This window comes from Electrophorus electricus, chromosome 7, assembly GCF_013358815.1.
Source record: "Electrophorus electricus isolate fEleEle1 chromosome 7, fEleEle1.pri, whole genome shotgun sequence".
Lineage (NCBI taxonomy): Eukaryota > Metazoa > Chordata > Actinopteri > Gymnotiformes > Gymnotidae > Electrophorus > Electrophorus electricus.
Window position 1 is genome coordinate 4243851 of NC_049541.1, and position 22500 is coordinate 4266350.

A 22500-nucleotide genomic window follows, 5' to 3' on the forward strand; every position below is an offset into this window, starting at 1 on the left:
CGTCTAGCAGGGGCAGAGACAGAGCTTAGGCAGGGGGCAAGTGGGTTCAACGGGCACAGGACAGGGACGCCCGCCACCAGGCGCAACCTAAATTCTGTTCCATACAAGATAATCCAGCAGGGCGAGAATGCCAACAAGTGACTACAGAGAGGATATGTGTAAGGATGACAGGAAGGGAGATGATGAGCAGGAGAAGAAGCAAATGTAGACTTCCACTAACAGGAGCTCAGCCAATAGCAGCTATTAGAGCGATGAGTGAGGAACACAGATGGGGAAGAAGAAGTCCCCATGTGACGGACAGATGGAAGATCATGTGTGCAGCCCTGACCCTTCATGCCCGGGGTCGTACCGTCCAAAAGCCCCAAACGATTGCAACACCAGATCCACATGCCACAATGGAAAATGCCGGGTACTGCTCTACTATATCAAAGATAGGACCATACAACCAAAGTGGACAGCCATCTCTAAAAGAACCACTATTCCCTGAGCATGACTGGAAATGACGTAATGAAGACACCTTAACAGTGAATATGATGACTGGAAATGACATCAAAGACGCCTTAACGGTGAACATGACTGGACATGACATCACAAAGACACCTTAATGATGAGCATGACTGGAAATGACACCACAAAGACCGTAACAGGGAACATGATGAGAGGAAATGACATCATAAAGACACCTTAATGGTGAACATGAATGGAAATGACATCATAAAGGCACCTTAACAGTGAACATTACTGGAGACTAGAGACTGCTGAAGAAACGGATGTAGGGTGGGATCAGCCCTCCCACCTTTGTGATGTAGGTGGAGGTCAGGGTGGGGTCAGCCCTCCCACATTTGTGATGTGTGTGGTGGTCAGGGCGGAGTCAGCCCTCCCACCTTTGTGATGTGTGGAGGTTTGGGGCGGGGTCAGCCCACCCACCTTTGTGATGTGTGGAGGTTTGGGGCGGGGCCAGCCCTCCCACCTTTGTGATGTGTGGAGGTTTGGGGCAGGGCCAGCCCTCCCACCTTTGTGATGTGTGGAGGTTTGGGGAAGGGCCAGCCCTCCCACCTTTGTGATGTGTGGAGGTTTGGGGCGGGGCCAGCCCTCCCACCTTTGTGATGTGTGGAGGTTTGGGGCAGGGCCAGCCCTCCCACCTTTGTGATGTGTGGAGGTTTGGGGCAGGGCCAGCCCTCCCACCTTTGTGATGTGTGGAGGTTTGGGGCAGGGTCAGCCCACCCACCTTTGTGATGTGTGGAGGTTTGGGGCGGGGCCAGCCCTCCCACCTTTGTGATGTGTGGAGGTTTGGGGCGGGGCCAGCCCTCCCACCTTTGTGATTGTAGAGGTTTGGGGCGGAGTCAGCCCTCCCACCTTTGTGATGTGCGTGGTGGTCGTGGTGCTGTTGTTCTCTGAAGTGATGGTCTGTGCGCTCATCAAGACGCCAGGCTCCATGTCGCCATTTGCATCGACCTGTACGTGTACACGCACACAAACGTTGCGTTATCTGAAGATACTGGGAAGGAATTTCCACATTTAAGAAAATAAAATGGCAAATGTGCACCGTGACAGAAATAAGTGGGAAAAAAGGGCTGAGCTGGCAGAACTGGGCAGAACGAGGGCTGTGTACCTCAGAAGACTCATACGTGATGGTCTTGGTCTCGGTGTGGATCACGGACACTTCTTTGGTCACCACGGCCTTCTCTGGCTCTTCGGACTGCTGCGCAAGTCAGAGGCAGAGAGGAACAAGTTAGCATTTAAACCACACCCTTCATGCAAAAACCACCCAGCTGTATCCAATGCTCTTCAGTTACTTAAACAACCTAGCAGGGGTTTAAAGGGGGTCGTCCTCCCAAAATGCCTCATCGGTCTGGAGAAAAAGGAAGTGAGGTAAATATAAAGGTGATGTGCTCTTTTATGAAGAGGCTACAGGTACTGCCAGTGCACGCCAAGTGAAATGGCGGCGGTAGTTCTGACTAATTGTGCTTTTGGTGTTAATCCTATAGGATTGTTGGACTACCGACATTAGTGTTGTTTACTTTCAGTGCATAAAATAAACAACAACAACAGTAACGATGTCACGCAGAACACATGCCACAACATGCACTGCTGAAACAGCACAAGCTCAAGGTGACACCATGCACAACACAGCATGCTCGCAACTGTAACGCAGCTTCTATTCACCACGGCGACAGCAGTGCGGCTCGCTTCTGAAGATCGTGTAGAGGCGGTTGTGTGGTCATGCAGACGTGCGCCCGGTGATCGCACGCTTGAGTTTGGAAACGAGATCAGGAGTGAACGTGACAAAACCCCCCAAACGAGTCCAGTGTTAGACAGAGCTGGTGCCCGACGCCGGAGAAACGCGGTGCTGTTAAACCACCTGGGTCCGTCGCAGTTGGGTTACCTCGAGCGTCTCTGTTTCCTGCTTTGTCCTCCCTACTTCCTGTGGGACCTGTTCCACTTCCCTGTCACCTTTCGCTCCTGATCCGGACTGGATCTCGGCCTGCTCTTGGTTTTCGTCGCACAGCGCGTGCGGCGGCGCGTGGCCGTCCAGCCTTACAGAATCTTCTTCTTCCCCTTTCCATACAATGCATTCGGTCTCCTCCTGAGCCTGTTCCACGTGGTTACCCCCCCGACACGACGACCCAAACCGCACTGCACTGGCACTCTTCCCCAACCCGGTCAGCTTGCTCTCACCGTGTGTACCTGGGTTTGCTCCTTCCAGCTCACCGGTGTGTGAATCAGCAGACTGACCAACACGAAGCACCTTCCAATTCTCCCTGTCTAGCTGTTCGGTGCCCATCTCCTCTGAATTCTCCTCCTCATTCGCTGCTGCAGCCTCAGACAGCTGGCGTTTCCCATCGTTTTCCTGCCCTTCTTCTTCTGTTTTCTCTTCCACCGCCAGCGGAGCGGAAAGGTCTTTGCTCCCAACCTCTGCGATGTACGTCTGAGGTTTGCCAGCAGAGGGTGCTGCTGCGCCAGCTTCCTTACTCACTCGGGCTCCCGGCTCTTCGCTCAGACCCGTGGCTGGGCGTTCATCTTCAGTACGTGACCGGTGTGTGTCGCTCTCGCCGGCCGGCTCCGAGACTGCGGCTTCAAGCGCCGCCACATCCTCAGCCAAGCCGCACAGGGGAGCCGGATGGGTCTCCCAGACACTACCTTCCTCCCTCATGGCACCTCTTGGTGTTTCAGCCCTCGTCACGGCTGCTGATAACTCCGCCCCCAGGGCCCCCGAAGAGGGTGACTCCGCCTCACGAAGCTTGGAAGGGGTCCGCTGCACATCATGAGTCTCATACAGGAACAAACTCTGATTCCTGGAAGAGGGCGGTCCCTCCTCCCAAACCTTGTAAGAGGGTTGCTCCGCCTTCCTAGCCTCATAAAGGGGTGAGCCCACCTCCCGAGCCTCGCCAAGACGTGACTCTTCCTCCTGACCCTCATAAAGCAGAGGCTGTCTCTTCACACTCTCTGCTTCATCCTCTTCCTCCGGCACTTCCTCTACGACTACGGTCTCCCCCTGCCGGTCACATGAGCACTGCGAGAGATAAATAACGCTTTACGCCCTCGTCTCCCAAATCTTAAACGAATGTCCTTTAAATCTTCCTGCCACCGCTAATAGCTGTCAGTTAAACTCAATGTTACGTCCCGGCCAGAAATAGGACACTTCTATATTTGGATGACAAAAATAAATATACAAAGATGAGAAACGTTCTGAAAGTGAACAGACCAGGGAGGGGGGTGGGTGGCGACCAAGCCCCATGACCTAAGAAGGGCGCAGCTCAAACCGTACATCGGACAGACCGTGCCAAACACGGTGAGCGTGAACCGCGGCCACTAGGACCCAGTGTGTTATCGGTCTTCTCGCTGACCTGCTGAGTTTGTTCAGCGCCTGTCTGAAGCGGACTGTGCTAATGCTAAGCTCTCACGGCCAACGGCCAGCTGGAGCCATCTTCCACACATGAATGCTCACCACGCCAGGGTCTACCGTGAGCTCCCGTGAACACGGCTGGAAGCTCTTAAACAGAATGATGGACCTTACTTCAGAGGAGAGCGGAAAATCGACGCTAGCATTTCATTTCCAAACATTACTTATCGTCAAAAGTGCTGAGTGCGTTTAATGTTGATGTTGCATTTAAAAGACTTTGTCAAATAAATAATAGATATGACTTATCTGATTCTGAATATAGTAGACAGATTTATTATTATTTTCCTAACATTGTTGTTGTGTGGCAGTATCAGACACATACACACACACACACACACACACACCCACACCCACACACACATCACAAACCAAGCAGATGGAAGTTAAATGAGATGTACTGCCTAAAATACAATAATCAAGGGTTTAGCTGAACGTGCTCCACTGATATCATTATATATCATTTCATGCCAAGGCCAAACTTTCCTGGCTTGCCTTTAAAACACAAACAGTTGAGATGATAATTTAAGAAGCCATACTGCTTTAACAAGAGCAGTTCAGATCGGCCAAGCCGTCCGGACGTTGATAGCTACCATCTTGACCTTCTGGTTTGGTCAGCCGATAGGAATGGCTCCAGTCACAGCCCGTGAGATGGGGCCAGTGGGTGACATCTGAGTGATACCACCACTGCAGTGACTGGACGGCTCTTAGTGATGGAGGGAACCGCCCGTGTTGGACTGCACCCGTTTTCTGCCAGACCTCACGGCAGGGTAGAATTACTGTTCTCTTGCACTACAGGCTTTGTGAATATTACTCCTCTGTTCTATTTGGACCTCTCAGCGTCGAAAGTAAGGATAGCCCCCACATTTCAGATCATCTCCATCAACTGTCCTGCTTTCTTCAAGTACCTCTTAATCGTGATGGACTATGCAAGTGATGGTTTCAGACTGGACTGTTTCTGGGTCAGAGGAACATTTCCTGACATGGACCTCCTGTTCAGACAACTGGCAAAAGGCCAATTTACCCACAAGCATCCACCCAACGTACAGAACAGAGCTGAAACTAAAAATGTTTGCTCTAAACCGTGCTATGGTTTATCCTGAACCACTGTCTAATTGTGCGCATGCTTAAAAGAAGTACCACAAAAACTACACAGCTAAATAGAGTAGAGCACTCATGGGAACATTGATATTTTTGCCCTGAATCTGAAAATATCTTTGGGCAGACGAGCAAGCATTTCCTGAGGGTTGTTTTCACACCCCGCAGCTATCACCACACATCTGTGACATCATCTTGAAGGTATTCGGTGCTTTTTCGGTAGTGAAACCCAGTAGATGGTGAGGAGTGAGGGAATTGCACTAGCTTCCTTTCACCACCATCTGTTCTTTTTCCAGATATGGTCATTAAATCGAAACATCGCCAAAGATCACGGGTACTGAAACGAGCAGAGACTCAGAACCGACGACACACGTGGACAGCGTAGCACCGGCGGAGGTTTTGGCGGTACCTTAGTGGACTGCGACTCAGGGAGCTCTGGTTTCTCCTCCGAAACATCCTGAGAGGGTTCTGCTTTGGCGTCTTGTGTCTGTAATGAGGAAATGGAGATATCACACGTCAGCGATGTCTACACAGTTGGCAAGGTTGAGCCCAAGGTTGCAGAAGGTTGCGGGTGGGGAGTGCACAGGGTCCTTACGGGAGACTGGGTGGAACATGCAGACCAAAAGGAAATGAGAAATCGCTTGAGATATGGGAAACGCCAAAGGAAAGACCAAACACTCCTGGACTGATCTGCACATAGCAAGCTTTTTTAATCAGCGTAGGGAATAAAACACTTACTCAGCCACAGCGACGCCCCTTATTTACAGAAGAACATAAAACTCCAGTACTAAATTTGTTCACAACACGGTCAACAAATGCTTACTTACTTTTAGGGAAATTAGAAGTGTTATTACACTCTGTAGCAAGCCAAAGTTGTTCAACCAATGAAACAAGCTCTACTAATCCAAAAAGGAAACTGCAAGCCGGTTGCTCAATGAGTCATTTAATAGCAAGAGGAACGTCTCCCTTCACTCTTCACTCAGCATGCATGTGCTGGCCTTCCTAGGCCAAGCGAGGCGGCCCTCAGGCACGCTGGCTTTTACTTCCTGGGAGTGTAAGAGGGGTTCTGTCGTGGGTGCGGCATCCCATGGCGAAGCACGGGGCGGAGGAGTGCAGGGCCATCGCTCCCATTCGCTGTCTTCCGGCAGCTTGGGATGCGTCTCCAAAAACGACCTCTTCAGCTCATTAAGGTCTGCGTGCCTCTTGAGGAGCTCTTCCGGGTTGCCAGTTTCCTGTTCCGCCAATTACAACCCAGGGATGGGATGAAGGGGCGGGGCATTCAACATTTGGTGTTTAGATTGGCTGACAGGAGTAGTTTCAGTTAGCGTTACTACTGTGGTTGTGAGAGGGTGAGGTTAATGCCTGCTTCAGGGGTCACGTTTGTCCAGCATCATAATAACATGCTAAACTGTAACTTGACAATGTCATGCAAGAAAGGACTTACTCATCACATCCAACTCTCACACATACAAATCAGTTTCCTCCTTCAACCACTGTTTGTCAGTTGGAATTCACAAACACATACCAGCCAGAATTCACAAACCCACACCATTAGAAACCTGCTGTTCAGTTCTGTATGTTAAAATACAAAAGGATCATTGTTTTGTGTAGTGGTTGGGTAAGGGAAGGTGTAGCCACAAAAGGTTTAGTTCTAGAACTATCTACAGGTGTAGGCGAACAACAGACTTAGAACTCGTGTGGTTTCTTCCCATGCACACAAGTCACACTCCAAGTCCAAACACAAACACATACTGCACTCTGTTCCATTCCAGCATCTGGTGCTTTTTACAAACCTCCAACATGAGATTACTGTGTTTGGCAAAGACATTTTCTCCCTTTATCCATCTGATGAAACTACTCTAGATAGAGAGGGAACAAAAGTTAGGAAAAGGGCCGTTCACGTCTGTCAATACAGGAAGACACGGGGCGGGGGGTCCTCAAAAAAAAAAAAAAAAAACGAACTAAAATTCACTGCTCAGAACGTTTGCAGATGCAGTCCCACGTCTTACCGAGCAACACAAACGTTAGGCAGCATGATGAGGAATGAGAAACACGACGGAATCATGACAGCATTCCTCATGCAAAAATCAGTAAACGGAAAGGTGGAATTGTGTCAACATTTGCGTCTCTCGACGTTCCAGTGGAGTACCTGTGTCATTGGGTTCGGCTCGTCCTCTAGCTCGGACTAAACGTCAAAGCCAAGCAATGTCAAGGTGAGAGAGCAAAGATTAACTCGTTAAATCAAAACCTGTGAACCGTTCGTTTTATTCTTAATCCCATGGACCACTAATCTCATGGAGGTAGATTAGGTGAAGCTAAAACGACATCAGGAAAGGTCGGAATATCCAGCTGCGCACTCATGCGGTAGTGGTGATATAGGCGACCCGTTGACGTCCACGCACCTCGGTTGCAGTTGTGTCACCATCGCAGTCAAAATCTGTCTGCTCGCTGTCCGTCTGCCTCGGATAAGACAGACCGGGAACATTTCCGTCGGAAAGCAGTGGTAGAGGAGAGAACCCGTCACTTTAGAATGCCGATTCTCGTAATTCACAGAACAGGAGAGCAATGGAACATCACACTCATGAATGGAGCAAGGCATGAGGTCCAGTGTGAAGTGGAAAATGTCTTTAACACAGTATCGCATAACAGTCTAAAAAAGAAAACTGTTGCATCTAGATTTGGATCTATGCTGAGAGACGTCTAAATGAAACGCTAATATACTATATACTAAATAAAACATGCCACATATTGCAGTTAGCTTCTGCATTATCTATGCGTTCATCCATTTCTCACTTTCATCGCTCTACTTGTAGGGCTGATGTACGTTCAAAAGCCTCGCAAGATGGTTGAAAGTTTAAATAAAAATATCACAGAAACTATGAGTCAGCCATGGTGTAGGGATTGTAGCATGCACTCAGCACTGTAACAACGCTGTCCACGTTCACGGGCTTCAGAGAGGCGCTCTGATCCACTGCGGGGAGGCCCCATTCATGCATGGCTTCCAGAAGTTTCCTTCTGGCTTCCAGATGCTCATTTGTGCTCTCAGCGGCTGACGCCTAAGCCGACCGGCTCGGCGTCCCCTTCACATTCCAGGGCAGGAAAGCAGCCCTGGAATATCGTGCTTCCGCTGGCCTGGGCTCTCTCATGCCAAACCGGGCAGCTCCGCTTTCTCCATCAGCGAGGACTGAATGAAGGCGGGGTCTGTTGCCACGGGCAGCGTAAGGGAACACGGACTGTGCTGAGTTTACACAGGCTGCCTGGTGTTTACACAGACCATGTTCCGTTTATACAGGGACGCGACGGAGGCATTTCTGCTGATATTCAGGCCTCGTGCATACGGGTCTGGAAGCCGAAAGAGACGCAGGATGGTGAGATGATCGCCGTGAAGCGAAACACAATGAAGGAGATGGAACACAGGGGTGGGGAAGTAGGATGCCTATGTTTCCATGACGATTCACAGGTTTTATGTGATGATCCAAACCAAGAGAGACATGGCCCAGGTCTCACCAGGTCCGGATTGTTGCAGTCTCTCTCACACGCGTGCGCGCACGCACACACACACACACACACACACACACACACACACACACACACACACACACCTCATCATCGGAGCTGTCCTGGAAGCCGCCGGCGAGCGAGGCGCCGAGCGAGGCCGCCCGGGGCTCCAGGTAGCAGAGGCACAGCGCCAGCGGGAAGGAGAGCGTCAGCGCGTATGGCACCGAGAACGACGTGGAGAGGAGGAAGAAGAAGATGAAGAGGAAGCACGGCACGAGCGACGGCGACCTGATGGGCAGGAAGTGCTGGAAGCTCTGGGGCAGGAGGCGCAGCTCCGACAGGTCCGGGAAGCTCAGGTAGCCGTCCTCGTCCAGGAGCGAGGACAGGTCCGGCAGGTGCAGCGAGAAGGAGAAAAGCGTGCCGCTCCTGGCCCCGCGGGGCTCCGGCGCCAGCTTGCGGGCGGTAGGGGGGAGGACTGGTCCCGCCGACGACGCGCGCGGGCGCTGGCCGCCCGCCCCCCGCCTCCGACGCACCTTGGTGGCGAGGAGAGGAGTGGAGGGGAGGGAGCGCTTGGAGCCCAACGGCTCCGGGGAGAACAGCTGGAGGGGGCGCTGGGGAGACGCAGGGGAGACGGGGAGGAGCGCGAGACGGCGACGGGGACGAGGACGTGGTCGAACGTACGTGGGAACGTGAGCGCGACACAGGGTCATAAGAAAAGAAACGCACGACATGTTAGTCAAGGACGCAGCAAGACTTGATCTGTAAACACCATGTCGTCTACACACATCATTACTCCAGATTGCTGTGTCACGGTTATGCTAACGTATACTAGCATGACCTCCACACCATGTATAATTCATAACTTATGTATCATACTATATGTGCTTTATACTATAAAAGCCACAGTGTTTAAAGGGAAGAATTTTATTAGGTTTAGGGTTACATGGTGTTCCCAGGATGCTGTGTCCCTTTAAGGAATCTCAGCCTTTAAGGATTTAGGGCCCACACAGATGAAGAAGGAAGAGGTCTGAGGGAAGGGTGGTTACCTTGGCAACGGGAGAGGGAGGAGCTGGTTCGGATGTCTCTTTAGCAGCTGTGCTCCCTTCCTCCATAGCTTTCTCTCCGTCCGCCATCTTCTCCGGCGTTGCCGTGGTGACGAGGGTACCCGTGGCAATGGCAGGTTCTGAGTCCCGCATCAGGTTGTCACTGTTGGCCGTTGTTGGAGCTGGGAATAAAAATTGAAGCTTGTAAAGGACCTGCAAGGGAACAGTGCATCATCTCCAAACAACACGAGGCCCACTGGCCACTAGTGAAGCTGCAGTGACTAGATTTAGGATATGTTTTACCACACCACTAAAAACTGACTCTCTTCGTGCACAAAGAGAGAAAACTTTTCTGCTCGGTCACGACTCATTATTTGATTTCCTTGAAGAAACTGACCGGCTCTGACATGCTGACTAGGATGAAACTATTAAACAGCAAACTCTGGAAAAATGCCCACCTATGTCCACAGACAGGCTACGGGAGGTCGTGTGCCGTTTGCTGGCCAAACGTTGGACTTGCGGGGCAGGACGGTTGATCTGGGAGCTGGCCCGGCGTGTCTGGGCCTGCGTCCGCCCGCTGTAGCGGAACTTGGAGCCCAGGGACAGGAACTTCTTAGGAGGAGCCTCAGGAGACACCAGCCTAGGGGAGACGCACCGAGGACCAGCGATCAATAATCAGTGGGAATGGGCTGATATATCGGGCCACGATGTGCATCATATGATAAAACAAACCGCTTGCACAGTCGGCTGTCTGCCAATTGTTTAAGAAAAGACAACGGTTTCATGATAATACAAAAATCAAGAAAAAGATGACATTGACAAAAAATTAAGTCAGATTAGTCTGAGGAAATGTCATAAATGAACTGTTTAGTATGAAGTGAGTGTAAACATATATGAGCATATGTAATTTATTGAAGCAGAACAGGTATTTTTTCTGAACTGTCAGCTATCAGTATGACATCAGCTGATCCCAAAGTGGGTGACGAGTGCCCTATTTGTATTGGAGCTCTACTGGTTAAGTTTAGTTTGGAATTTAAAAAGTCTGACAGACAATATAAATACTTCATTTACGGCAGTGGGCAGCCACAGAGCGACTTACGCGCGCATATATATATATATATATATATATATAAATAAAACTCTCTCTCTCACAGTATGCTATCTAGGAATCAAATGCCCTTTGGTTTGCTTGCCCCATGCCCCACTAGGTGAGTTACTGGTGCACCATTAGTAATGCACAGGTAGTTAAGATCACGTGTTAAGATTATCTTATCTGAGATCGAGAGAGTGTTCGGTGCGATGCTCGCTCTACCATTCGGTGATGACCTGGCCCTGACTTGTATATTGGTTTCACGCATCTTCTCCCCCGTTAGGGTAAGTCAATTAACCCGTTTCGCTTAAGCGGTTCTTTGCATTTACCTGAAAAAGGTGTGATGTTCCACGCAGACCTTCCACAGTCTCTTTGCTGCTTTGTGGTTGGGAAGCTTGAAGCCAATTGTGCTCTCAAACTGCTCAAGCTAAAAGGAACAGAGAGGAAGGAGGAAGAGAGGAAGAGAGGAAGAGAGGAAGGTGTCTGTCTCCAGCAATGTACCAGAGTGCTAAATCATGGCAGAAAAAAACCCAAACCCGTCACAGTTTCAATCTGGAGCATTCCGTGTAAGCCCTCCCACCTCTCCGGGCCGGATCTTGATGTAGAAGTTGTTCCTCTTGTAGGATATCTTGAGGATTTTGGGCCAGGCAAAGCGGTTGATGCGCAGTCGGTCTCTGTAGATGAGCAGACCACTGGCGCACACACCCAGCATGATCTCCACACCCTCCGAGTCCTGACCCCGTCAACACCACAATGAGACAAAACAACAATGAGACAAAACAATAATCAGATAAAGCAATAATCAAAGAGACCACAATCAACAAAAAACACTTAAAACTCATAGATGGATGGATGGCTGGATGGATGGATGGATGGATGGATGGATGGATGGATGGATAGATAGACAAGCATCACCCCAGCTCAGTGTCATCAATCTGTCTCTGTGTAAAGCCATGAAAGGGAGACTGGGCCACACAATTATAGGAACAGTTGATGAATTACATCTTCAAACAAATCTGAATTAAAAAACACTTGAGTAAAAAGCCAATTTAAGAAAGATTTCTGTCTGATTTAACCAATAATTTAACCTGATTTAACCTGTCGCTTCAGAAAAGCTGAACATGAGGGCACTACTGGCCAGGGAGTTTATGCAGAACCAGATGTGCTGTCCCCATAGAAACGTTCACGGGGTTGAGCCACGACTACCAGTAAAGGCAATCAGCAAGGTGCAGGGGACAGGCTTGGGCAGCAGTTACGACACGGTAGCTAACGATGACAGACATTAATTACGAAGCTGTGTACCAGGCGGTGCCTGGGTGCCTGTGCACGACATCATGCCTATGTCCTGCTGAGGCCTGGGCCAAGCAGACAGCACTGTCCTGTAGACAACGTCTGCAGACAGGGCGCTACAGTGTAGACCACAGGGGGACCAACACAGCGGCTAACACTGCAATGCAGCATGCAGCCAATGAGACGCACTTCTGCTTAGCATCTCACTCGTGCAGAGGACAAACACAAGCACATGCACGCGCACACGTGCACGCGCACGCGCGCACGCACACACACACACAAAAGCATATTTACAACATGGAATCATGTCAATACATCCCAGGCAGGAGACACAGACCAAGTCAAATGCGCATCATGTAGATAATATCTGCATGTATCACAAATACATATGCGAAACATCCAACGCACGCACAGACACACACACGCGCACACGCACAACGCACAGCTCGCTAGGGTCTTACCTCTTCTTTAGCTGCTGCTAAGCTTTCAGAGAGTCTCCCTACCAACTACGTCATTGATGAGGAGGGAGGGAGGGAGAGAGAGAGAGAGACAGAGACAGGTTGCGCAGAGCAGCCACAGCCAATAGCAGGATGGAAAGGATCTGTACATTTGCATACAGGCAGGTCAAACGCCTACACACGTTTCTTTTCACTCAGTTGTGGCAACCTTCGATTTACAAGTTAACAACCCGGATTATGTGTCTGTGAATAAAAACGTAGTGTTTTTTTCACCTTTAGGAAAGTTCTGTAACCAATATGGATTTTCAATAGTAGAAAATTCTGATAATTGATAATGTCAGCCGATATCATTTCAGATGGTCAAAAATGAAACAAGACTCCAATCATTTAATTAATCAGTGGCTGAAATTTCATTTCAAATACAGCTACCACTTTTCAATTGTCATGCTCTTAACTGTCAAATTTCTTAAACTCAAAACAGTGACAGCTCAAATGTCATAAAACAGGTCGCTTCTAAATAACCTTCTAACATAACCTTTAAACAGGCAGAGTAGCTGCTGTGTTCAGGTGATGTATGGATTTCACATGTTCACGTGATGGTAAGGCAAGGTGAGTTAGAAACATTTATTTTTACCTGACCGTGTGATTGTTGTTCACAATACTATCAGATTCCTAAATGTAGTTTTCTTATATTGAAAGATGGCATGATAACAACTTTTCTGTACTGATCTGATAACAATATCTTGCATTTGAATATCACCCGATAGTGTTAATGATTTGATATTTATTTTCATTAAAACCCCTGCGGAGCTGTGGTTCAGTTGAATAGCTGAAACTTAAGATAGTTGTGGATTTTTTTGTGTGAGATAACTCCCGAAATTTACACTATAGTTTGTCTCCTTTTTCTCATTATTGAATGCAACTGTAATTTTGCCTCAACACTGACACTATGATTCATCCTCTTGTGCAATCTATCTGCTACACACCCCACACACGTGTGAGCAGACAGTGGCTATAGGTACTACCAGTCACGCTTCACCTCTGCTTAAAACCAACAGAAATATGATGATAACAATTACAAGATGCTTATTCTTTTTAGCTGAAAAAAATACCCTATGGACAGAGCTGGCTGAAGTTTTTTCTCCATTTTTACATTTTGTGTTTCCATATACTTAAGCTATAGAGTAATTCCCTTCCAGAATTTAGAGAAGTGGGTACTTTGCTTGCTATTCTTTCCCTCCTCTCTGGCTCCGTGTCTGTCGGAATGTTGTCTTTTTGTCTCCTTTCCTTGACTCTGAACTTCCTTCACTTCATAGCCAAACTGGAAAATCATTATTTGTTTTCTGAAAGAATGTATTAATAAACGAATGACTCCTGATCTAGAGATATATGGTGGTGAACAGAGCTAAGATGTTATTTGGTTTCATTTGATTTAATTTAAATGCTCCCACTAGAAGGCAGATATCCTGTTCCTCCATACAGGGTTATTAAAACTACTTGATAGCAATACAAGTCATCACATGGGCGTGAGTGCATGAATATTTGCGTTTGAACATAATAGTTAATAATTAAAATGTTAAGAAAATTCCAGTTAAACTCCAGTTAAACATACCCTGGTTATCATCACGTGACCTGCTCAAACCACCCTGGCTATCATCACGTGAACTGCTCAAACCACCCTGGTTATCATCACGTGACCTGCTCAAACCACCCTGGCTATCATCACGTGAACTGCTCAAACCACCCTGGTTATCATCACGTGACCTGCTCAAACCACCCTGGCTATCATCACGTGAACTGCTCAAACCACCCTGGTTATCATCACGTGACCTGCTCAAACCACCCCGGTTATCATCACGTGACCTACAGTGTGAAGCTGCAAAGCACTGCTGTGCTATTTCCAGGCTGGACTTACGATAGTATCAGAACGGTTTCCACTTCGATTTACAGTACATTTACAAACACGTCATCGTGCTTTATTGGTGGGATTTCCATCGGCGCTGATAAATCTTCCAAAACGTAATATCGGCTGGTTTTATCAGAATAATGATGCATCCATCGGGCCCTAGTTTGTACCATTTGCCACTTGAGTGCACATTTCGAGAACTGACAGCAAATGTAGGAATGTACATCTTTAAAACATTTTTAACTGATGTTACACTCATATCGCGTTACATTTCAGCAGGTGCTTGAGTGAAATGCTGCATTCTTTGTCACATGGTCAGCGGTATTTGTGTCAGGTAGTCCCCACTGTCATGCAGAGCAGTAAGCACCAGGACAGAACCACAGCACAGACACTGGTACCACAGAGGGCGGCACGATATATTGCTCCTTAATCATTATTGTGATATTGTGCTTTGCGAAAGCAATATTGCAGAAAGCTGCAAAAGTATCCTGTAAAATATATCTACTAAATCTACATTTTAAATCACACTATACCTGGTCTAGTAAATGTCACGACTGGCCATCTTCATAGCGTCCCTGTCTCCATGGTTACACTGTCTCGTGTCTTTGTGTTGCTTTACTGCCTTGCTGTGGTTCTGTTCCTTTTCTCCGCCCCTCATGGGTTGCACCTGTGTCTAGTTAAGTCCTTATTACCCTGTGTGTGTAAACCCTGCCTTTGTGCCTGTGTGTTTGCTGGGTATTGTAATCCTGGCCTCTGTGAGTTAAGTCTAGCTGCTGTTTGTGTGATTCTTAGCCTGATTGTAATTCTTAGTTGTTTGTGTTTATCCTAGCCTTGTGTTTACCCTGACTTGTTTTCCTAGACTCTTTGTTATAGCTTCATCCCCTGTTAGTCATTGTGTGTTTTTGTTTCATTTAGTTGCTCATGTATTCCTGGATTCTGTTCAAATGACTATGACTCAGGATTTGCCGATAATAGATCTCGCTCTTCTCCACATGTGTCCGCCTCTCAGTGTTACAATAAATAGAAATAATTTTGGTCAGTAAATCTGTTCAAAAGAGCAGTCTTTAGTCATATCTCAGACTGAAATAACATGGGGCCCTAGTCCAGTGTGAGGTACAGTCACTCATCACACGCATCTGCAACACATCACTTTGCACACTTTGTGGGCACACTTCTTTAGTGCAGTGTGTAGATGTACACTTTTAGCACACTCTACCAAAACACTCCACCAGAACACTCTTCCAGCACACTCTTCCAGCACACTCCACCAACACACTTCCATTAGCACACTCCACCAGCACACTTCATTAGCACACTCCACCAGCACACTTCATTAGCACACTCTTCCAGCACACTTCATTAGCACACTCCACCAGCACACTTCATTAGCACACTCCTCCAGCACACTTCATTAGCACACTCCACCAGCACACTTCATTAGCACACTCCACCAGCACACTTCATTAGCACACTCCACCAGCACACTTCATTAGCACACTCCACCAGCACACTTCATTAGCACACGCCACCAACACACTTCCATTAGCACACTCCACCAGCACACTTCATTAGCACACGCCACCAACACACTTCCATTAGCACACTCCACCAGCACACTTCATTAGCACACTCCACCAACACACTTCCATTAGCACACTCCACCAGCACACTTCATTAGCACACTCCACCAGCACACTTCATTAGCACACTCCACCAGCACACTTCCACCACACTCCAGCGCTCTTCACTAGCACACTCTGTTACTATGCTGAGTTTGGACAAAATTCTAATTCATCTGTCTTACTGTAGTGGAGTCTCATACATTCCCTCTACTCTCTCATGTCTCACTCTGATCCACTCACACATCAGACTCTCACTCTCTCTCTCTCTCTCTGACTCAGCCTCTCTCTTTCTGTAATTCAACGTCTGCCTTCTTATATTTTCTTATACGCACATGTGCATGTGCACACACATACATGTGCACACGCACACACATACACACACACACTTTACCTTGGCATGATGCAGATCTACTCCATACATGGACAGCTTTTTGGCATTTTCCAGAAACAGCATCTCTGCCTCAGCAGGAGTCATTCCTCTGAAAACAGAGCGAGAGAGAGCGAGAGAGAGAGAGAGAGAGAGAGAGAGCGAGAGAGAGAGAGAGAGAGAGAGAGAGAGTGAGAGAGAGCGAGAGAGAGAGAGAATTGTATTCAAGTGATGTTATTACACAACACAATCCTCTGGCAAACGTATATTTAAAAACCTGAGGGCAGGAAGCCATCTTTTGTGTCTAACAAAGGGGCTAAGAACATTAATCAGCAAAATGTCTCATTAAACCCGAGTGGAGTGTATGAGTAATGTTGGTACATTTATATAAACCCACCAGCTGACAACGCGCACACACACAATCCTTGCTTGTGTTTGAGCCTCTATAGACTCCTAGCAGGACAAAGCAGTGAACTGTAGCTCGACACTGGGACGCTCTGCAGGGCTCAGTGTGACTTTGTGGGACCAGACATTCATGTGCGCTCATCCGTCCATCCAGGAATGAATGGGGGGCCTGTGCTTTCAGCCAGACGAGAGATGAAACGCCGGGTCCCTCCGTGCTGACCCCCGTGCCCCGGCCCTCTGCGCGCCCCGCGTGGCCAACCCCCACAAAGCACTGGGACATGGCTACGGCTTCTGCTTTAGAGCTGCATCCGCCCTCAGCGGTAGCAATATTAGCGTAGCGTTTTAGCCATATGGTACATAACGGTACCTGTTCGTCTGTTGGATTAGGGTTGTTATATTTGGATTTTCTACACAAACCCAGTGGATTTCAGGTTCAGTATGTTTTCCTGTATTACACATTGCTTTTCTATTGTTTGTGTTTATTGTTTATCTTGCGTCATTTTTGTCCAGACATAAGTGCAGCTGTCTGTCTGAATTCTCTACATAAGTGTATGCAAATTTAAATTTGATGTATTCCTGTGCATTAGACGTTAGTTTTCTTTTGCCTGAATTTACACTGGTTGCCCCCGCACTGTGGACGTGGTTGGGAGCAGCTCGTGCGTCTCAGGTTGCTACGGGCGATGGAGGCCGGCGTTCTGCTCACTTGTAGTTGCGGTGCAGGTCCGTGACTTTCTCCTCCAGCTCTCTGGTCTGGTTGGGGGCGAGGCGAAGGTCACCGACGTAGTCGGCGCACAGCTCGGGATCGTGGTCGCCCAGCTCGGACTGGGCCACCAGGGAGCCCAGGAGGGAGTGCGTGGCAAAGGAGCAGGGAAGCCGCCCGGACACCACGTCGTCTCGGAGCTGCAGGCACAGATTGTACCTGAGTAGGAGAAAGGGAGACAAGCAAAGCGAGAGAAAGAGAGAGAAATAAAGACCGAGCAAGGCCGGCACACGCTGTTTACTAATACTGAAGTTCGTGGCATGCAAGATGCAATGGCAATGATAAAGACAGTAAAGTCAACTGTTTGTATGTGTGTGTGTGTTTGTGTGTGTGAGGCCCTAAAGCCTCGCCTAGTGATGGGGTGAGCACAGTGCCCTAAAGCCTCGCCTAGTGATGGGGTGAGCACAGTGCCCTAAAGCCTCGCCTAGTGATGGGGTGAGCACAGTGCCCTAAAGCCTCGCCTAGTGATGGGGTGAGCACAGTGCCCTAAAGCCTCGCCTAGTGATGGGGTGAGCACAGTGCCCTAAAGCCTCGCCTAGTGATGGGGTGAGCACAGTGCCCTAAAGCCTCACCTAGTGATGTCCTCACAGAGCTGGGCGGGATCAGGAGGATAGAACTTCACATTAAACCCAAAGTTCCATGGGCCAGCTGATACACACATACACACACACACACACACACACACACACACACACACACACAAATATAACCATTAGCACCAGTATCACAGGATCTCGACATATTAGTGTCAAAACGACACTAAGCCAGGTGAGATACTTGCACACATTATGTTAGACATTATGGTAGACACCTTCCATGAGCTCATTTTTACAGACACATGCTGGAACAGACGTCAGTGAGCTACCCCTGATCTGTTTCGTTTTTACAGACACATGCTGGAACAGACGTCAGTGAGCTACCCCTGATCTGCTTCTTCAGTTCCTTGGCAGGGTCCATCCAGTTCTACAAAGAAACCACAAACATATGAAGCAACTGAACTCAATTCTCAGTCCCAAGTTACTGGACAGACATTAAAAGGGAAACTAGAGAGAATGGACAGCTCTTGGGTGCTACCTTCTGGTTTTCTGCATCGCGGTAGGTGAGGCCGAAGTAGTCCTTCTCCAGAAGGTTGAGGTGGTCACACACTTTATCAAACAGGACCTGACCTTTGGCCTTTTTCTGTTGACGATATAATGCACAGTGGACGACCACGTTACTAACCCATGTACAAACGTGATGCGACGACATGTACCAATGCGTGCTCGCGCAAACACGCACACGTCTGCGGCATGCATGCAGAAGTGCATCACTTATCTTCTCGCTACTCTCTAGAAGACAAATAAGGACTGCTCAGGGGACTTGTAATTGCATCGTAGAGTGTAAGTGGAATTCTTTATGAAGGGCATCAAACAGTATGTTTAACAGAGGTGATCTGGCTAATTGTGCATAAACCCCACTGTAATTTTAGATAGGAGATCTAACAGCAGGGACAAAGCTGTGTGGCTCAGGGTGAAGCAGCCCGGGATTTGGCTTCTTTGGTGCACTGACTGCATAAACTCGGGCCTGCCGGGGAGTTATTGATTTTCATTCCGTGTTTACTGCTGTGAGCTGACTGGTGGAGAGACTGATGGAGAAGACTGGCTGTGATGGAGAAGACTGGCTGTGATGTGAGGTTCCAGACCTTCTGCTGGGTTGGAACACTTTCAACGGGCGGTTTGTGCCTGCTAGCCCTGTGCCTCACTCCCGGGTCACAGCCTTTGGGCCCCTTTTGGATAGTTTCTTGCAGCTAAAAATCACCACATTGTACATTGGAGAAGTGCGTGTGTGCTCGGACCTGCCCAGAACACCAACACCACGCAGCACCCTCAACGCAGCTGTTCCTGCTATAGCGTTTAGGGCTTCCTCACGCAAGTGAACTCTTTGGAGGGCCGTGGGATTACCGGCAGGAGGTCAAGACAATGCCACTTTACATTTAAAAACACCGCGTCCACCCACTGGGGCAGCTCCCAGTCCTGCCCACCTCCACTGTGCAGGTATAGTCGGAGCCATCTAACAGGGCAATCCTGCACTGCATGGTCTCCAGCCTGTGGATGCTGCCTAGAGACGTCCTGGGAAGTCTGCTGCTCAGGGACTTCTGGGATATGTAGTCCTCTTCTCCAATCTGAGGAAGAGACACAGTGGTGGTTACAGACCACCGTTCGAATGCTTCAGAATTCAGAAGATGGTCAGAAGACGTTTTCTTATTCTTTAGAACAAACATCACAAAACAGTTTTAAATTCAGACCCCATAAACATGGTGTATGCCATTACGTGCATGACATGTACTTAAGCCTCCGAGAATCCAATCAACATACTGTTTTCATTATGCAGGTCCATCAGAGTGCACTTGTATAACCTTTTTATAACCAAATCAAGACCAACAGGAATTCAGCAAATCAAAAATTGTCATGGATCTTAAATGTTTCTAATAGAGAAAAATCTAGAACGACTGTGGGGCAAGACTGTTTTCAATTCACTCCACTGTGAGAGTTTCCTATCTACAATATGACTTTTGACTACATAATCTGTATTCAAACCACAAATGCGCATATTAAAGGCTCAAAATAAGGCAACAGATAGATAGGTGGAGGTCGGAGGTCAGCAAACGCCACACTTGGATTGGTGCAGGAAGTGCTTCAGTACTGCGTGCGTACCAGTGCCACGCACAGGATGATTACTCCTCACAGGAAGTATGCTCTGGTGGAATAACTCTAGAGACTTTTAGGTGACTTAACCCCAGTCCTAAATATATAATACAGTAGGACAAGCATGAAAAGACGCAGACCACCTGGGTTTGACGTGTAAACCCAATAAACAAAAACAAACCTTTTCACTTACTTTACTCTCAATCAAACATAATTAATGTAAACAGTATAAGGTACTTAAAGAAAAAAACCATCATCACAGAAAACCTCAAGGTATGATGGAAATCAGTGTTTTTATATCAATAAAGTATGTCTTCTCTTCCTATTGGCGTACAGTCAATGAAAAGCTAAGGAAGTAGTAACCTTAACAGCTATAAGAACAACACTGTAATAACTACAGCAAAGGAAAAGCAACCCTAGAACTAGCACTAGTGCAAGCAACTACACTGGTAGTGTAACAGCATAGTCATGACAGTCACTTGGTAATGATAGTCCCAACTGGTAAAAGTGTTACTTACGCAAAGTGTAACAGCTGACTGTAACTGATAGTTACATGTTCAAAATTGGTAAGATGAAATGGTAAGACAATAAAATGAACACCGAACGCCCGAAAATCTAAAAGGTGCGGGAAATGGCAATGGATAAACCTCGGCAAACGTTTTACCGAACAAGAATTACACCATAAAAAGATTACAGCATGAATATGTAGGCAGTGCTGATTTCCTAAGTGGTAACATATTAAGTTATAATATAATTCTAAAGGTAGTGATTAACAACAGAGATGTTTATTTGTTTATGCTAACTTGCTCTCATGGCTCCTAATCTCAGAAAGGTTAGTGATTGCTAAGATCCGCCAGCATTTTAAAGGGAAGGAATTTTTTGTGAGACTCCCCTTTAAGACCTCCTCCTGACCAGAAACCTCTGCTGCCAAGAGCTGTTTGCTGTGTAACATCGCTCATACAAGTGCGTTATTAATAGCCAAAGGCTATGCTGTCACACTGAGGACATACGAGATTTGTGGACATCGTGTATATTTTTATAATCTGTTTCTATGGACCAAATCTCAGTGCTGTGACAGTTTGTTGCAGACATTAAGATGACCCGCATGTGAGCGACTGTCTCGGCATGCATCGCCGCATTGATTTTTCACAGCTATCAACGATTTCCGAAAACTTTACAGGTTTTTTTTTTTTTTTCACATTCTTAGCAGAAGTGGGCTGCTTGCGATAAATTTCCTGGCACACCTCACTCACTTACATTATGTAGTTTTCCTTAAAGAAGTGAGGCATGTGCACTACACATTATCTACTCGACACATGGTGTGAGTTAGTAAAGTTAAACCGTTCCTAAGCACCGATACTACACACATGCCAAGTGTAAAAGCACAGGGCCTACGCTGACTTGAGCAGAAACGCATAATTGCCATTTGGACCGCCTGTAAAGGGACAGGGTGCAGATGCGACCCGAACGAGCTCACCTGGTGCTGTGGGGTCGAGCAGGGGTCTCCACTTGTGGAAGGCACGCGCGGTTAACTGGGTGACAGACGATCCTACCTGGCTTCTGCCTCCTTGCCTGGGTCACCAGTCATAGCGGTTCACACTGCAAATGGGACAGAGGGGAAACTTAATGCTCCAGAACAATCTACATGGGTGGAAAATTTATATATATATATATTAAAAAAAAAACATCCCTCACGTAGCCTTCCCGTTAAGAAAGTCTGTGTATTGCTTAATTATAGTCGTCTAACTTAATTAATAAAGAGCATAGCTTTCAACACACTATGAGCTACGAGTTTAATAGTGGAGTATTTCTAATATGGATTCTCGTTAGTGGCATCATGAATCTTTGCCACCTGCATCTCTTGAAGACACTGAACTCTCGAAGCTGAACTGATTGGCAGCCTTTCGGGGTGCTTGCTGGGGTGTGTGAGAAACATCCCCACCAATTCTGGCCAATCTCAGACATCTGACATCTCGGCGCTAGCCCACCTTTACTGCCTCGCTCGGCGCTCAAACAAGCTGCCTAGCGTGCGATCGAAGCGCTGGACTCCCAGCAAGCGAAGCACTTTTAAGGTGGCGACAGACGCCACAGGATCTCGGAGAACGGACACCCGCGCTCCAGGCAAAGGCAAATATTCGCGCACGCCGCGGCGCACGCTGCGTGTCGCGGCGCGTGAAGGGGGCCGTCCCGACAGCCACGCACGCGGGCCTGCTCACGCGGTGGCACGCCAGTCGTCGCCACGCGCACGGCCGAGCCCCAGAAGCCCTCGCTGTCTGCAAGGCTAAAGGTGGCATGTCGGGCGGGCGATTTGAGTCTTTCCGCAGCCCCTCCCTGGCTCGTCTCGTTCTCGCTCGCGCCCGCACGTTCACCGAGCTCTG

The 22500-nt window shown here is 48.1% G+C and overlaps 1 protein-coding gene across 11 annotated transcripts in view; it reads right to left on the reverse strand.

Moving 5' to 3' along the window:
- Window positions 1–22500, reverse strand: part of LOC113582882 (protein 4.1-like) — a 39171-nt gene that overhangs the window by 4359 nt on the left and 12312 nt on the right. For 3 of the 11 annotated variants that reach the window (XM_027018910.2, XM_027018909.2, XM_027018907.2), the window contains exons 2-19: window positions 21600–21721; window positions 19459–19599; window positions 18513–18617; window positions 18359–18401; window positions 18011–18086; window positions 17382–17597; window positions 16298–16385; window positions 12382–12426; window positions 11211–11363; window positions 10960–11057; window positions 9999–10180; window positions 9544–9722; window positions 6793–6858; window positions 5409–5486; window positions 2387–3514; window positions 1613–1702; window positions 1357–1455; window positions 1–3 (exon numbers count right to left, since the gene is read on the reverse strand). The exon at window positions 1–3 is cut by the window's left edge and continues 78 nt beyond it. In XM_027018910.2, the coding sequence (XP_026874711.2) occupies window positions 1–3; window positions 1357–1455; window positions 1613–1702; window positions 2387–3514; window positions 5409–5486; window positions 6793–6858; window positions 9544–9722; window positions 9999–10180; window positions 10960–11057; window positions 11211–11363; window positions 12382–12426; window positions 16298–16385; window positions 17382–17597; window positions 18011–18086; window positions 18359–18401; window positions 18513–18617; window positions 19459–19512 (2703 nt within the window). In that variant the 5' untranslated portion in view covers window positions 19513–19599; window positions 21600–21721. Of the gene's footprint in view, window positions 4–1356; window positions 1456–1612; window positions 1703–2386; window positions 3515–5408; window positions 5487–6792; window positions 6859–9543; window positions 9723–9998; window positions 10181–10959; window positions 11058–11210; window positions 11364–12381; window positions 12427–16297; window positions 16386–17381; window positions 17598–18010; window positions 18087–18249; window positions 18318–18358; window positions 18402–18512; window positions 18618–19458; window positions 19600–21599; window positions 21722–22500 lie in introns of those variants that run through there. The other 8 variants (XM_027018917.2, XM_027018915.2, XM_027018911.2 and 5 more) reach the window with 7 other exon arrangements.